This window comes from Aethalodelphis obliquidens, unplaced genomic scaffold (genome assembly GCF_003676395.1).
Source record: "Aethalodelphis obliquidens isolate GAN/ISIS:26980383/991018 unplaced genomic scaffold, ASM367639v1 scaffold30, whole genome shotgun sequence".
NCBI lineage: Eukaryota > Metazoa > Chordata > Mammalia > Artiodactyla > Delphinidae > Aethalodelphis > Aethalodelphis obliquidens.
The window spans coordinates 12,713,125-12,730,593 of record NW_020837974.1 but is presented as its reverse complement, the minus strand read 5'-3'; the positions used below and the strand labels follow the sequence as shown (position 1 = coordinate 12,730,593).

The 17,469-nt window shown below is 48.6% G+C and overlaps 1 protein-coding gene across 5 annotated transcripts in view; it reads right to left on the bottom strand.

Moving 5' to 3' along the window:
- AUTS2 (activator of transcription and developmental regulator AUTS2) overlaps positions 1-17,469 on the bottom strand; it is a 1,119,937-nt gene that overhangs the window by 77,254 nt on the left and 1,025,214 nt on the right. For all 5 annotated transcript variants that reach the window (XM_027126203.1, XM_027126199.1, XM_027126201.1 and 2 more), the window contains exon 6: positions 10,000-10,051. In XM_027126203.1, the coding sequence (XP_026982004.1) occupies positions 10,000-10,051 (52 nt within the window). The remainder of the gene's footprint in view (positions 1-9,999; positions 10,052-17,469) is intronic.

Sequence of the window (17,469 nt, the reverse complement as noted above, 5' to 3'; positions counted from 1 at the left end):
CCCCCCCCCCCCCCCCCCCCCCCCCCCCCCCCCCCCCCCGCCAGGCTCCCCACCTTCCTGCCTCTCAGATGCTTCCAATAGAGATGGAATCTCCAGGAGCGAAGAGAGGTTTCTGCTTCCCTATTCTCGCCCATAGTTCAGGACTTAAGTCATGACACGCCTGCCAAATGCAAGTGTCCACAGTCTCACTCACAGCTCTCTGGGAAATACATGCCCTCTGCACAAGCTTCAGGCTCTAGAAGGACCTAGAACATTCCAAAGCAAACTCTGGCCTTTAGACCAGGATGGGATCTTGGAGTCTACCCAACTTTCTCAAGTTAACGAGAAAACCCAGTCTGACAGAGTGATTTGCTCGTGGTTACAAGCAGCCCAGCTCAGACTTGAGCCTGGATCTTCTATAACTAAAAGCTGTGGTACATCCTGCCACCTCCGCGCAGTATGCCAACCTGGCAAACATTTAAGCAACAAAATCTAACTGAGGAAACGTGAAATCAAGAGGCCCTATTGATAGGCTATACACAGACCTTTACAATTCTCCCCCAAATCTTTTCAAGAGCTTAACTAAGTTAACAAGAAAGACAGCATCCATTTTTACAATGGCAAGTTCTAAGGGGCAGGTTTTAGTCTCACTGTGAGCACAAGCTGGCACATCTGTGCCCACAGAACCCCTCTCTGAAAGGGTGACATGGTCTGCAGTCTGATGGCTAGTCTGTTTCTGGTTTGCTGACCCGTCAGGGCTCACCTTGCATCAGGTTTTCCCTCCTAAAAAGGTGTTAAGGCTTCTTTCCCATTACACCATTTAAAAAGTCTCTTTTCGAATCTTAAAATGTATTAGGCTCTTATGCTTCTGGTCATTATGTTTAATGCGATCTGTTCACTGCTGTATCTCCTGTGCCTTTTATGGAATCAGCGCTCAATAATAATTTATTTTAGATTTTTTTTGATGTGGACCATTTTTAAAGTCTTTACAGAATTTGTTACAATATTGCTTCTGTTTTATGTTTTGGTTTTCTGTCTGTGAGGCATGTGGGGTCTTAGCTCCCCGATCAGGGATCAGACCCACACCCCCTGCATTGGAAAGCAAAGTTTTAACAACTGGACTGCCAGGGAACTCCCTCAGTAATAACTGCTGAACAAAAGAATTCATTTCAATATGGCTTCCACTTTCTGCCAACTGAAGGAAGAAACGGAATGAACCCTGACGTCATTCACTTCACAAATGACAAATCCGACCTCAGAGGAAGACTCCTTGTCAAACCCAAGTCTATGGATGAAGTTCATGGATGAAGAAGCCTTCAGAGATCAGCCCAAGACGTCCAGCAGAGGACAGTCCACACTTGGAAAAATCAAAAACTGGTATAAAACGAAAGGAATTACATGGCTGGGCTTTTGGTGAGAGGAGCTTTGCTATGGAAAAGCCTTCCCCGGCTGTAAACAGATAATGAGAAAATGATGTAATCCTGGCTAAAATTAGGTTTCAGTGTTACTCTTCTGAGAGATGTGAAAGGTGATAGATAAGAGGGGGAAATATTTTCCAAGTGGGTTTTAAAGGCATCGCAATCTAACCGCCTCCCACACCAGCCTATTAACACCGCACACTTGAGACATTTCCCTCTCCAAAAGGACTCTTAGAAAAAGCAATGATGTGCTCTCCACCTCCTCCTCTATAAGACAAGGTTTACGAGGGTCAGAAAAGATTTGAGCACCCACAGAACATTACTCCTTATTTAACTGGCGCCTCTCCCACCTCGGCATGGACTGGCCTCATGCTTACATCATCGGTTGCTAGGGAAATGCCCCTGCTGGAAAATCCTAAATCACTTCTAATAAAATCTGGCTGAAGAGTAACAATCGGTCCACTTACAGGCACAAGAATGGGCGTGGAGAGTGGAAGTATGGAAACGTGTCCTAGTAGAAGGGAAGGAAATCAGAGCTGTCTAAAGTTGAGCGTCACTGCAATGCGGTCACCATGATGCTTCTGGCAGCACCTGTTCAGATCACGGGGCGGGGGGGGGGGCATCCTGGAATGCCAGGAAGACCTGGATGAGACCCCCACTGTCAAGAGAATGTTCCTACTAACTTCCAGGGAACACAGAATACTTTGGAACGGCATGGTGGAGAAAGTCCTAGGGACTTGTTCTGGCCAGTGAGATGGCTGGAAATGCCCAACACCACAACCAAGCTGAAACTTGAAAGAGGGGTTCTATGATTCTGTCTCTACTCTTTTCCTTTTACTAAGATAACCATGATGAGGGCTGCTTCTCTAGCCTGGGTCCCAGAATAAAAACAAGGAGAACCACAGCTGGTCCGCAGCTGACACCTGATACGAGACCTTTGTTGCTGTAAGCTCTGCAGCATAACGTGACAAAGCAGATGGACAGAGGCCCTATTGAGTGATACAGAAGGCAAAGACATCTCTCCAGGACAGCCATGCCAGTGCGCTGGGTGCTGAACGCTGGCAAAAGATTTATAAGAGGGGCTTCCCTGGTGGCGCACGGGTTAAGAATCCGCCTGCCAATGCAGGGGACACAGGTTTGAGCCCTGGTCTGGGAAGATCCCGCGTGCCGCGGAGCAACTAAGCCCGTGCGCCACAGCTACTGAGCCTGTGCTCTAGGGTCCATGAGCCACAACTACTGAGCCCGCGTGCCGCAACTACTGAAGCCCGCGTGCCTAGGGCCCGTGCTCCGCAACAAGAGAAGCTACTGCGATGAGAAGCCTGCGCACCGCAACGAAGAGTAACCCCCACTCGCTGCAACTAGAGAAAGCCCGCGCACAGCAACGAAGACCCAACGCAACCAAAAATAAATAAATTAAAAAAAAAGATTTATAAGAGAAAAGCACGTGGAACACGGCAGCAGCTCTTCTTCCTAAGCTATTCTAATCAACACAATATCAAATTTTATTTATTTATTTTTTGGCCGTGTGGCTTGTGGGATCTCAGTTCCCCGGCCAGGTATTGAACCTGGGCCACGGCAGTGAAAGCCCAGAATCCTAACCCCTAGGCCACCAGGGAACTCCCAATATTAAATTTTCAATTCCTGAATTCAGTTAACGCTGAGAGGTTTGCTCAAATGCAGAATTCTGCACATCACACACACAGCGACCTGACAGAGCACCCCACTAAGGACTGGCCCCCTCCACTCCTACCCACAGGCTTCGGGAATTGGTGAGAAAGCATTTCTAGGAGGGGAACCAGAGGCACAGCCACTTATGGACAGCTTTCCACTCGGAGGTAAAATGAACCTCCAAATACCAAGTGATGGGCCACCTTACATAAGCAGGCTTTAGAATGCACTTTCCCAGCAAGTCCAGACACCCAGGCAATTGATGGAAGTCAAGTCTGTGGGTGGGCTGGGGGAGTGGGATAGAATATCTGAATTCGGGCCCAGGATCTCTTTGGTGAATTCACGAAGTGGGTCCTCAGTTGAGAGCCACTTCTACTTTCTTCAAGCACAGACTGGGAAAGTAGGTAAAAGATTTTGAAGGCTGCCCCAGGCTAAATCAAAGACAGCTGAGCAAAAAGTTCAGGCACCATGAAATTAATAAAATCCCTGTTGGGCCCGCTCCGCCATAGGTTCAAGAATAAACTGGTAAAAATTCGAAATGCACGGAGATTACTTGAGTGGGAATCCATCATTCTTCCACTGAAAAATTTTGACATTTCCCTATACAGCATATTCACTGGATTCATAATTCACCAAAGTTGCTTCCTGAGACTGAGCATTGCTGGACTTTCTGAGTAATTGAGACAAATTTTGTTAAATAAATTCCAGGCAAGTGCATATTTGACTTACGCCCAGGAAAGGAAAGAATTCTTATGTAAGCTGCAACACAATAGAGTTTTATCTTATCTGAGGAACTTACTGTCGCTCGCCTGTGTGTGTTTTACTGCCAAAATAAAATAAATTGAATCAGCTCACACATGATAACATGCTCTTTCCTAACTCATACTAATTGCCTGGCTAATTGATGTTTGTTGAACTTTCTCCATTTCATTGAGTGATTAGGTACAAAGCTAACAGTTGACATCTGTAGGCGCTTAACTGGCGTCTGTAATTACTGTTAATGTTAAATAATTGTTAGTTAATTGGAGTGGTAACTGAGTGAATGGAATCCAGATTGTGAAGCAAAAAGAAACCTAGTTAAATAAACATACATTTTCAGAGAAAACAACATTTTTGTGCAGTTGTCAGAAACCAGAAATAATCCAGAGGCCATGGGATAGCCACCAGCTTCCTCCATGCAGGAAACTCTCCAGGCCTGAGGCTGACCCCACGCACTTGAAGGTTGTTACCAGTGAGGAGGCCCTTTGTCATTTAACGGTCCTCATTAAAGACTCTCCAGAACTGATCTGATATTTTTCTGTGCCAAATGTCTACTATGAATGTAGATTACTTTCTGAGACAGCGAATTTGACATCATTGCCTCTACGAAGCACTAAATGTGAACAGAATGAAATATGACGCTGATCAACATTCAAGCTTCTTTGCTAATATTGCCAAGTATGGAGAAAAGCCTTTCCAAGAACAGCAGCAATCAATCAATCAATAATAAAGTAAGGGAAGAGCTTTTTGGTGGGCTCAAAACTAAACAGCGGCATGTGATCATCCGACTAAAAGAACGTTACCCTGTAGCCTGCTCCAGCTCACAGGGGCGCTCAGGACCAGGAGATCTGGCCTACTTTTATCTGGAGAAGTGGCATCGCTGTCAGAGTTCTACTCCAAAGACACCATCAAGATCAATTCAAACGCTCGGAATATCTTCCACCCCTTGAGCTAAAATTCCAGTAAGGGGATCCAACATTTACCCAGGATTCCCCACCATACTCACGAACAAGGTCAGGGAAAGACCAGGTAGCAGTCGATGGAAAAACATCTAGGGGGAAACACTTTCTGACCACATGGAATCTTTTTAGACCCTTCCCGGTGGTTTCACACTAAGAATACAAGGTTTCTGTTTCCAAGAATTCTCAAGGAATAATTCTGTACAACAAATTCTGTATGTAAGAGTCTGGCTCCTACAGGAAGGTCCATTTCCATAACAAAAGGAGCTGATTACGTGTTCTCTGCAGCGTGGAGCGGGAGGGAAAACCCAACCACTCACAACTCCTTTGTCTTCAATCAAGCACCAATTACCCTTCAATAGTATTTCCCCTGGATCAGACATCTCTATCCTCCAAAGACCCAAGAAAACGCTCTGAAACTACAAAAAGGATCCAGAGAAGGAAAAATGAAGAATGAGTGACAGTCCAACTTTCCCTTATGTAGGATTTAAGACAGTACAAAAATGGGACTAATTTGTAGAGGCTAAAATGGGCTCAGTTTACTCCTCTGCACGTGGGGAATAAGCTTTATGTCATGTTCGCCTTACAATGAAACCCAAGACACTACAAGGAATTGTAAAATGGTCTCCATATTTTTATTATAATTGGATTTTAAACTCTATATCTTTTTTTTTTTTAAAGAAAGCTATCCCACACTCAATTGCATTGTTTTCACTCACATAGAAAGCACAGAATTGTTTTAGGGGAGGGGCCTTGGTGGTAACATAACTCTTACCTTTACTTGTCACCAAACCAAGGAATTCCCCCTTTATGTCTAAACCTGATGAATGAAGTGAGATCATCTCCATGAAAGATTTTATTACGTACTCAGTTACTGAACCTCAACCCACCAAGCAGCATCTTTTCTCACTTCATCTCAAATCTCAACCAATTTTTTAGCCAGGTTTTCCTTCTATGCTGGTGATAAAACCATACTGTCAAAGATACCCAAAGGCCCTACTAATTCTAAAGGCTCCAACCTCATCTGTGTCCCAAGGAAACCCTCAGCACAAAATCGACCCCAAGAAGAGGCCTGTGTGGCCACTAGTCGGTCTGGTGGGGCCTGGGAAAGGAAAACCAGCCCTGGTCAGAGAGAGCTCAAGGTGGCCCCAGTGTTCCGTCTGGCACTCATCATGGTGAGTGAGTGTCCACCAGCGTCCCCACGGCTGACCTGGGGGAGGGGAGGTGGGGTCCCACCCCGGAGGGTGGGTGGCTGCTCCTTTGCTGTATACGTTTCAGTAGGTGGGGGTGCTCACGGCAGAAGGGAGCACAAAGCAGGGGCCTCATCCCTACCTGGGTCATTCCCCAGCCCAGCTATCTGGAAACGCGCAGCTCTCTCTCAGTTAGCTCAGGGCACCTCTCCCCAGGAGGGCCGGCATTACCACAGGACGAAGATGACGGCCAGAGAAGGGGTGAGAGTGATGGGGTGAAGTACACCACCTGGCTCCTCTCATCTCTAACTTGCCTTAGCTGCAGGACAGATCCCGGAAAAGAGGCAATTCAGGGCCTTTGCTCTACCCCTAAACTAGACCGTGGGCCTACACCAGGGCTGGCAGGATAGTCACGTCTGCTAAGTACTCATTTTCTGCATTTCTGCCTATGTATGGGCAAAACCCCTGAGAAGTAGGACCTAGAGTAGGTAAAGAAGGGTAATAAATACTGGCTGGACACACTGAATTGACTGACAAGTTAGTTCCTTTTAAGGACAAACAGTCTAGAATTTGGGGTACAAATCCTACTGCTCCTACAGCAGTTCAACCAACTAAATATGGACAAGAACTTAGTCTCTCTCTGTGTGTCTCTGTCTCACTGGGAAAATTAATTTTTTCTTTGGCAGATGGTTGAGTCACAAAGACAGAAGGATTCATAAAATTCACATGAACATCCTGTAAACATTTAAACACATAAAGATTAAATAAGGCAACCAGGACCTTGATTAAAGTTAAACTATTTTTTTCTGTCTCCAACCCTAAGCCCTGCAACTTGGAGGTTCATCTCCCCGCCCCTCTGGACAAGCTCAGTTCTCACTGGGCATGTCCTGTGTACATGCAAGCACGCACCGTTTGATTAATTTGTTTCAAAGTGGGAAATAAAAGGCGTCAGAAGGAAACAACGATTGGGAACACCTAAACACAAAAATCTTGCTGGTCCTCTGTTAAACTGGACAGACTCTACAACACCGAGAGAGTCAAAATAAAACCAAACAGGCAGAAGGGACACACAATGTGTTCACGGCACCTACCCTGCTTCAGCCCCTCCGCCCCTCCCCAGCTAACTGTTTTATCCCCACCAGAGACGTCGGCCCAGGACCAGGTTTTGCTATGATTGAAAATTCTGACCTAAAGAGGCGAAACGACTTACTCCAGCTCACCAACAGACTGATGGGACCTGAGCCACGGCCCCTGCTGCTTCAGCCACAGCCCCATCCCCCAACCGCCCAGCCCAGACATCAAAGCTGTGCACCCCACGCCCAGCCGGCCGGCCCCACCACAATCAGCTTGTGAGATTAGCACTGCCCTCCCACAGTGAAATTTTATGGACCGAATCCGCCTGCCACCGGGCTCCGCAAGCGTAATCTCGCCAGCGGCTGAAAGCCACACTTCTGGAAGGCCAGAGCCCGGTGGGGCTGCTGAGAGCGAGAGGTGATGTGTAGCTTTAAACATCCAGAGGAGAAGGAATACACGTGTCAGCTTCCCTCACTCGTCAGACTGTTCAATAAACCGAGGCTTTGAAGATCTTCCCAGTGGTGTTTGTTACCTGGTATAAATTTGCCCTTTCTTGCATTGCTTTTTATTGCTCTTGGCTAAGAATACTGGACAGAGACGGGAGACCTGACTTGCAGGGGGGCAGGCTGCTTTGCAGGAGAACTTGAACTTGATGTGCAGGAAGCTGACAGTTCCTTGAAGGCCTTGTCAACCATCCATCCAGTAAACACTGCCACTACCCAGAGTGAAAACAGACCCAAACCCACATGCACATAGCAAGACACTGCACCTGTCTTGAAGCAATTATTGACATTATCACTATACAATGAATCTCTTTTTGAACTTGTTTTCCTGATACTTAGCAGTTTGAATACTAATCCCCTTAACAAAACTGCCCCCATGCTTCCCCCCCTCCCCGCCCCCCCCCTTAATCTCTTTCTCTCCAGGGGGAGGGCGGGTGCTGGATACCAGTCCATCTACTTTGCAGCACCTGGATTTGCATTGATTCCGGCTCTTGTCATTCATGTTACCAACAGGAATTAGCATAAGGCATTAAGGGGAAACTCTGGAGGAGAAAAGAAAGGCCATTCTGATGGAAATCAGGGGCAAAGGAATAATCTGCTATCAACTAAAATGCTTATTTGTGTGTGGTTTCCCAAGCAAAGCTTAGCAAAAAGCCTATGTTGATTTTAGTGTACACAAAGAAACCTTAATCCTTTCAAGGCAACTAAATCACCCCCAGAAAAGCAGCTCAGAAGAAAGGCACCCTGTCAGGACGACTATTCACAACCGAAGAGATGCCACAAATCACACTCTGTAAGTAAACAAAAATAAGAACGTGGGAGACGTCTGATTGGAAAAGGGAGAGGGGCCGGGGGAGCAGGAGGGAAGAGGCAGAGGGACGGGGATGTTGCCTGTCATCAATCACTCCTCCTCGGCCCTGAAGGGGAGCCTTTCAGCCCCGTGAGGGCAGCGGGGCCTGAGTGCAGGTCCCAGAGCCAACTCTCCTGCCAGGCCTGATCCCAGAGAGGGGAAACACATTCCACAACTTTACAGCAAGTTAGCAAAAGAGAGACACGGTCATGTGGGCTGGAGGGCCTGGGGAGGGGGTGGGGCAGGGTGTCACTGAAACACAGAGGACCTCCTTTTGGTGAACTGTCCGGCCTCGGGCTCCACCTCCTCCTATCAGTCAGGGACACACGACCATCTATCCAACCTCTTCCCTCGTCAAAATGATCAATAAGCAATGACGTATCTTTCCATTTGAGCCCTGTATGCTGTGAACTGCAGTGTATCTTCTTTTATTGGGCTTTAGCATGATGGACAACAAATTGATACAAGCTTTCAGTCCATCAAAATATATGATGAAACATAAAACTGGAATACCCCATTGTGCAATAAAAAAAGATAAAATTCAATAGGACAATAATTCTGGGAGTGACAGCAATCACATAAGCATGTACACCTAGAGGGAAGCCTAAACATAATGTACTATTTGAAGCCTGCAGTTGGTTCCAATTCTAAAATAATCTGGGAGCTCAGAATAACTGCACTTGGAAACATGTGTGACCAACCAGCTAGCAAAAATGCTAGCCAAGGCAACTATAGAATGCCAGGGTGGTTTCGTATTTCACTTCATGAAGGCCCAACCCTGTTCAAGCTACCAAGTATCTTCCGTGTAACACAGAACGAGACCACGACAGGAAGCATACGTTCTGTATTTAGCGATTACCACACAAGCACCTACAACAGGTTCTACAATTGGAGAGAAAGAGATCAAATAATTTATATGATTTATATACCTTTCAAAGTATACACCACTGTAAAGCCCGTGATTAGAAGCTCCCTTAAATTTCATTATTTCCAACAATACTGCTACAAATGAAAACTGACCAGAAACCTATTGGCAGTGATTTAAGTTTCCCCTTAATGTATTGCTATATCATTAGCCTCTCTTACTCTATATTGCAGTTTGGAAGAAAGTTAATGGGGTGGCACGTATTTAAATTTTGTCCTCTTGATCGTTCATTAATTTTACAGAAAGCCCACAGCAGAGTAAGGCTTGGTTTATGACCATAATGCTGTGAGTACTAAACATGCACTGATTATTAGAGTCTGCAGGACAAATCAGCGATTTATCATTCTCCAACTGCTGGGTTGTTGATAAGGAACAATGTTAAGGCATCTTGAGAACTATTGTTCTCCATTACTACTTCCCACGTTAAATGAAAGTCGCATAGACAGTAGTAATTTCTTAGTCAAATCAATGTAAGTAAGGATTCAATATATTCTTTTAAAATCAACTGTTTCTGGATGCAACACAAAAGCACACAGATTCTGTCTCAAGCAAGAATACAAATTATGAACCGTAGCTCCAGAATGAAAAGGGAATGACCATTGTTCTTTATGCTTTCCTCCCGACAGCGGAGCCAGCAGCAAAACAAGCTATTGCTCGGATTTAAGGAGTCTTACCTTTGTTTACAATAACAGTATTGAAGAGTTTTTCAGAGCTGGCATCTGAGGCCTGCAACACAAGAAAGGGAAAGAAAGCATTACTACTGTCATTAATTTTGTCATCACCATCATCATTACGATGATTTTAAATCAATTTTACTACGTTTTAGAAAAGCCTAAAAAGGAGAGCGGCAATTTCCCCCAATCCTCCATAAGGTGGTGCTGGTTGACTGCGAGAGCCAGACCTGCAGTGCAGCTATTTGCTGAGGGAAGAAAAAAATCTGATTTTAAAAACATGTCCTTATTAGACATATTATCTGTGCAAAACATATCTCTATGAGATGATACACAAAGCAATTCAGCTCATTCGCATAATGATTTTGCAATTTCATTGACAGATCATTATTTTGGAAACGGTACTTTTTTCATATTTGCAGACATGCCCTATTTTTCAATTTTCTCTCACAAACTAGAAATGCCTATTATTTAATGCTAAGCTTCTCCTCACTAAAAAGTGTCAACCAGCACTCCCTGAAATTAATTTTTAAAGATTTATCTGATGACCCCAAGATCCCTGCCCCCTGTGGTAACCACGACGACCTTGGTGTTGAAATGAAAGCCAGCCGACCTGCCCAGCAACCCGACACTACACACACCATCAGCATTATTTCCTTTCCATTTTCTAGAAATCACGTCTGCTAATTATTACAGTGGCTCCAGGAATGTGAAACAAGCCTGTTTAAACAGCAAGGATACAGGCAATTTAAATTATACACTAATGTTCTGGAAAATCAACATGAAGTCTGTTTGGAGAAAAATGCTATAATGTTTCAGAAGCACTGTATTTCTAGAACCTGAAAAATTAAAAAATAAACTTAAAAATGAAGCAGTTCCATTATACAGTAATTTGATGATATACGTGCATTTAAAGTTATCACGGCTATATTATATTTACGCTGCTGTTGCTACCCCACCCTTGTAAGAAATCACTGGTCTTCACACTTCACGCATAGAAATGCATGTGTTGACAAAGCGAAGCAGAGAACGGGGAATAAATCTAGAAGAAATATAAGAAACAGGGTGCGGGGGAATCTGAAATACAACATATTCAGACTCTGGAGCTGGCTTTTGGGGACAAAGAATATATTCAATTTAGTCTTTTTGTGTTATGTGGATAAAGATGAGATATTCCCGAGTGTTATCTGGGGAACAAGTTCTAGTTCTCAATGCAAGTGATACAGAAAGACAAAATATGGTTATTATGACTATTTTCCCCTTTATTTTAATTCTAATCTGCCTACTGTAAACGTGATTCCAAAGATTAATATATCAAGAAAAAAATGAATGTACAGTATGTGCAAAACAAGTGTTGAACTCTATACGTTTATACATAAGCAGTTTAAAAGAAAAGAAATCCTTGATAAATGTTTCCCTTTATTTTGCATGAACAAAAAATATGCTGAGGGCCTTCTTGACATTTTAAACATAATTAAATAAAACGGCATATTACAGTAGCTTTTCATAAAAATAAACCACCAAAAATGTGTTGCATGGAGGGGGAAACAAGATATGCATTAAACAAATGAAGAATATTGAGTTATAGAAGCAAAAATTTCAGGAATAGTGTTGTTATATTATAATATTAAGTGAGATGTCTAGGAACACGAGTTTCCCAGCTAAAAACTTGGAGATAAGAGCATTTCACCATTCCTTGATGAACAAGTGTCTCTTAGTTCAAATTGGAATGGCTATGGTAAATTCATGGCTTAAACTACAGTTGATATATTTAAAAGGAAAAAAAGGGGGGGCTGTTAATTCATTTTACTAAATTGAAATAACCCCTGCAGATTTGGGGACTACCTATTAAAAGGAGCCTAACTGGCCCAAAGCACTACAGGAACAAAGTACTGTACCGTCAATGCAAAAAGCATGGGTGAGGAAAAGGTTCTTGATCCAGTTTTTACTTACACTTGGGGTATGTGTGTGTGTTAGAGGGGGAGAGAGAGAGGGACAGAAGCTGTAGGTGAAGAGGCCCTCTGGCTGTCTTGCACACCCTCCTTGGGGCTGCCACCCTTGTCAGCTCCACTGGGCTCCACACCATATTCTCAAGTAGCCAGTTAAGTGATCCTTATGTCTGAAGCGAACTTAGAGGATGTGATTATACAATGCCAACCGGTAAGTTATTAAGGAAATGAGTCTGACAGGATATTCAGAGTGACTTAGGAGTAATGCTCTCTAATAAAAGCTTTTCCAGCCCTTTAATTTTCTGATACATGTCACAAAGCCATTTTGTAACTGGTAAGGGTAGGGGGGGCGGGGGTCCTCAAAAAGGCCTCCATGGAAAAACACCCAAAAGAAAATGACAGCAATGGGACTTAGGCTAATCATAAAATGATCTGGATCCCTTTCTCCCCCATCCAGGTGGTCACAACTATGGCTGACCACTGTCCTGAAAAGTCAGAAAAGAGCTTCTCAGCCAAAGTCTTAAGCAGGAACTACAAGGAAATTCTTTGCTTTTTCTCGATGAACTTTCAAATTTAACTTGTGCTTTAAAGCATTTGTAGAAATTTGTGGCTTCTTGGATTTTAATCTTTGGCATGTTTTCTTTTTCATTGTTTTTTAGGAAAAAGTGTGAAATTCCTTATATTACCTGGACCATTTTCCTGGCTGATTTTTTTGTTTTTAATCAGGGACGTCTAATGGAAACGTGGTGAGCCAAGGGTTAGCCGGCGAGCACAGCTTTTCCTTCTCTCCTTTCTTAATACGGGGGCACCTTTACATACTAAAGGTCTTTAGCTTTTTGCTCGCCATTTCACTTCATCCCCCTCACTCGGTTTTGGAGGATGAGGGCGTGAAGTGGCTGCACCTGAAAGTGACAGAAAAAAACAAAGCTCTCTTGGCTGCTTTCTATTTCGGGGGGAGGTGGAAGAAGATTTTTTAAAAAAAATACTGAAAAATTACTAGACGCCGTAGTTGGTGTTTAAAGAAAAGTTAAATAAGTCAAACAGATTGAAGAAAGGAACACAGAGAATGAGGAAACGAAGAAAAGCCTTCCGAGCAGACAGGAGTGGGACGCGCGGCCGCTCGGGTTCGAGGTCCACCTGAATTCCCTTCGGCCGCGGACCCCGGGCACGGCCCTCTGCACCCGCACGAGGAGGGGCTTTCCAACAAGAAAAGAGAAACCTCCTCGAAACTTAAGTGCGAGTTCTTTCCCCAGCTGCCGCGATACCGAGCCCAGATCTTTCGCTTCCCTTGGCACCTTGTGCGGGCCAGGATCCCGACCTCGGCGCGGGGAAGCGGTACCCCGGGAAGCGGCAGCGAGCGCAGCGCCAAGGTTTTCAGCCCGAGCGGGCGCAGGCCGCGGCCCCAGCCGGAGGCAGGCGGAGCCCCTCGGGGCGGGTGGCGCCGAGGCGGCTCCGGTCCCCGGGCACGACCGCACAGCTCCGGCCGCCCGCGCCGCCGCTCCCCGCCCGAGCCCGGCAGGCCAGGGGTGGAAAGTACAAAGGCGGGCGACCGGGCCGCGGCAGGAGGGAAGGCGGCCGGGCCGGCAGGAGGGAGGAGGGATGGGTGGCGGCGGGGGGCTCGGGCGCGCCAGACCCACCCCTGCCCGCCGGCCCGGCCGCCGCAACAAAAGACCCCCGACCCGCCGCCTCCCTTTCGACCGCGAACGGCGAGCGAGGGAGCCGCGCCCCCAGGGCTGCATTACCTGATCGCAAAGGGTTAAGCGGTCCTGTCAGCCCCAAGTTCATGGTTTGGTTCCTGAGCAAGGCTCACGATGGGGTATCGTCAGAGACCAGGGGGAAAACCAGCCAAACACGAAGAGAAAACGCCCAACTCCGACCGGGCTAGGTCCGCGCCAGTCTCTCCTTTCCAGGCGAAAGTCTGAAAGCGGATGCACGCGAACCAAATCCGTACGAACGGCAGCTCCGGGGCGGCCGAGCGCCAGCGCCGCGCACACATCCAGCGCGGCCGAGGCCAGGCGGGCAGCGGGCGGCCGAGAGGGAGCGCCCGGCCCGCGCTCGTCCGCTGACTCCCGGCTGCTCCTGAGGCGCGCGGGGCCGGCCGGGCACGGCGGGGACTCGAGGGGCGTCCCGGGCAGGCCGGCGGGCGGGCGAGGCGAAGAAGAGCGGCCCTAGCCGCGGCCGCGGCGCGCAGAGCTAAGAGCGAGGCGGCGGCGGCGGCGACAGGACAAAGGAGACCATGTGCGGAGGGGAGGAGGGAGAGGGAGGAGGAGGAGGAGGGCGCGCAGCGGCGGCGGCTTCTCCCCGGCGGCCGCCTGGGGCTCCCCGACTGCCGCTCCCGCCTCTCCAGCAGCACTGCGGGCCGACCGGTCCCGGTCCAGCCGCCGCCGCCGCCGCGGCGCTGGAGGAGACGCTCCGGGAGTCTTTATTCGGGGCCGATCCCGCCGGCACGCGGCGCGGGCGACGCTGCAGCGTCCGGGGCGCCGGGCGGGCTGCGCGGGGCCGGAGGCGCCTCCCGGCCGGAGCTCGAGGGCCGGCGGAAAGCGCCCGGGGCTGGCTCGGCTCCGGCCCGCGCTCCGCTCGCGGGCGCCTGCCTCTCCCGCCGGCTCGCCGCTCAAGTGAACTCCATCGGCGGCCGGCGCCGCGCGCTCCCTGGCTGGACGGGTGGCGGGAGGGGGCGGCGGCGGCACAGGCGGCCCTCGCTCCGGACTTCGCTCCGGGACTGCGCCAAGCGCGCCTCCTCCAGACGCTCGCAGCTCTCGGAGCGGGACTTCCTCGGCGCGCCGAGCCCGAGCCGCCGGTGCCGCCGCCCCTCCTCCGTCCCGCCCCGCGCGCCCCGCCCCTCGCCGCCCCTTCTCTCGGCCCCGGCGCCGGGTCGGCCCCGCGGGGGCGCAGTCCCCGAGCGCGACTTCGACAGCTGTCGTTCCCCCCGCGGCTCGGGCCCTAGTTCCCCACGGCCGCCTTCTCGGCGGGCGGGCGCGGCGGGAACTGCAACGCTCCGCACCCTCCCCGCAGCCGTCGCTTCCAGTGCTGCGCCGCGGCAGGGAAAGGCCAGTAGGCCCGCGGGCTGGGGTTGAGTCGCCACTAGGCCGGTCACATCTGCAAAGAGCAGGCTCTCTGGATGGCTGTGAGGGCTCAATGAGAAAGTGATGTATTTATGTAAACCGCCTGGCACATAATAGGTGCTCAATACAAGAGTAATAAGTACATTGTTGAAAATGGAGTGGGGTGGTCAGAGTCTAGTATTAGGAAAAAAAAAGGTCTTAATCTAACCTTATCCCCACCTGATCAAAAGCTGAATGCAGTTTGGTTAGGTCTCAAGGATAACAGTGCATGAAGTGGCCGTTTGCAAATCCCGCCTCCCCTTAGTCTACAAATCCACTGACATTTATACACTTCACATCAACAAAAGTGGAGCTGGTTGCCACCATCAGATGTAGGGAAAGGATTAAAGCAATGCCACAGCCTCACTAAATGCACAGCAATTACTATCATCCTAACATTTATCATCATTGTGTTCTCTAGCGCCCAGTGTAGCGCCTGGAAGGAGGGGGCTGAATGACCACAAACTTGGCCCCTGGTGGGTTCCCCTGAGCCAAACACTCCCACCAGAGCACCAAATCTCCCGTCTGTCCAGTCTGGTGGGTCCCTGGTCAGAATTCTGGCCGCCTTTGTCACTGTCCCAACCACAGAGGCCCTGCAAGGGTACCAGGCCATACATGGGGGTGAAGAGACCCTCTATAAACATCTGGAGTTTTTATTCCACACCTGCAGCTTGGCAGGGTCTCTTCTTGGTGCACAGGAAAAGTTGCTGAGATTGTCCCAGCACAAGGCAAAAAGGCAAGCAAGGCCTAGGTTGCAACTGCGAGGGTTCTAGGGTAGAACAGGCACACTAGGGTGGGTGAGAGCTCCTGATTTCCCTTCAGTGCCACTGTCACCTGGAGTGCAGCTGGGAAGAGAGGAAAGGGACAGGGCTGGGACAGATGTACACCACATACAAATGACATGGAGACTGGTTTCAAGCAATAATGTCCATTCTTCACCTCTCTGAAGTTGAACATCCATCACTGTTTGATTTCATGGCGCTCTTGAAAAACCTCTCAAGGGGAAAAAAGTGGGTGCTTGCTGTATGGCATAATTTTTTCCCTTTAACTTCCAAATACAATGAATTTTGGAAATAAGCGGCTCTCCCTCTCTAGCTTCACAACGCCCCACCCCACCCCAAATGGTAGCATTATGTGGTGTTTCTAAAAAAAATTTTTTTTTAAAGATAGGTAAAGGAGATTTTTCTCTAACTTGACTCCCTGGGTAAATCAGAAGAAAAGAGAAATCAGAAGAAAAGGTGCCTCAGAAGGTGTGAGTCTGAAGCTGGATTTTCCAATTGCTTACAAGATGTCTCAAAAACCAGCCGAAGCCCTCGAGCCAGGGAGCATTCATTCTGAAGCTGTTTCTACAATACCAAGATAGCTCAAAGGCAAACATTAAATTTTCAAGAAAAGACATTGAAATGTTGTTTCTTTTGGAGCCATCAAAATGGGACAGTTTTCTTATCTTGTTCGCTCATAAAAATCAATATTACCGGGAAGAAATTACCAGAGCTCCTACCGGGTCCTCTACAGGGTAAACTGAGGCGCACAAAAGCATGGGCACCTTAGCTGACCGACTCAAACCACCGCTTAGGCCTCTCAAGTGCCGTCATCAGGCAGCACTGCTGACGCTTGCCACGCCTTGCATTAGACTGTCATCTCTGATTATCAGGGATTAGGCCTCAGATGAAAGTCTGGGAGAGATCTGCATGTGTCTCTGTATCGTGATTATCTGTAATTGGGAGGAATGCAGAACCGCCAAGAGCTGAGCCTCTAAGAGAAGCCACAGACTTGGCCTCTGCACCACTGCATCCGTATCCAGCCCCCCCTGTACCCCTCCAGCACCCTTCACCCTGCCACAGTGCCCACCACCACTTGGCTTCATTTCTCAGCCTCTCACCAGACACACAAATGAGTACATTCTGATTGGGTTCCAAGTTGCTCTATTCCCCCTCCTTTCTGGCAGGGAAGGAAGCAGTGTCAAAACTGGAAGGGATAGGGCTTCCCTGGTGGCGCAGTGGTTGGGAGTCCGCCTGCCGATGCGGGGGGGGCGCAGGTTCGTGTCCCGGTCCGGGAAGATCCCACATGCCGCGGAGCAGATGGGCCCGTGAGCCATGGCCACTGAGCCTGCGCGTCCGGAGCCTGTGCTCCGCAACGGGAGAGGCCACAACAGTGAGAGCCCTGCGTACCGCAAAAAAACCCCAAAAAACTGGAAGGGATAAGCTATAGGACAGCATCAAAAGTAGAAAGAAGGGGGCTTCCCGGGTGGCGCAGTGGTTGAGAGTCCGCCTGCCAATACAGGGGACACAGGTTCGTGCCCCGCTCCGGGAAGATCCCACATGCCGTGGAGCGGCTGGGCCCGAGAGCCATGGCCGCTGAGCCTGTGCGTCCGGAGGCTGAGCTCCGCAACGGGAGAGGCCACAACAGTGGGGGGCCCGCGT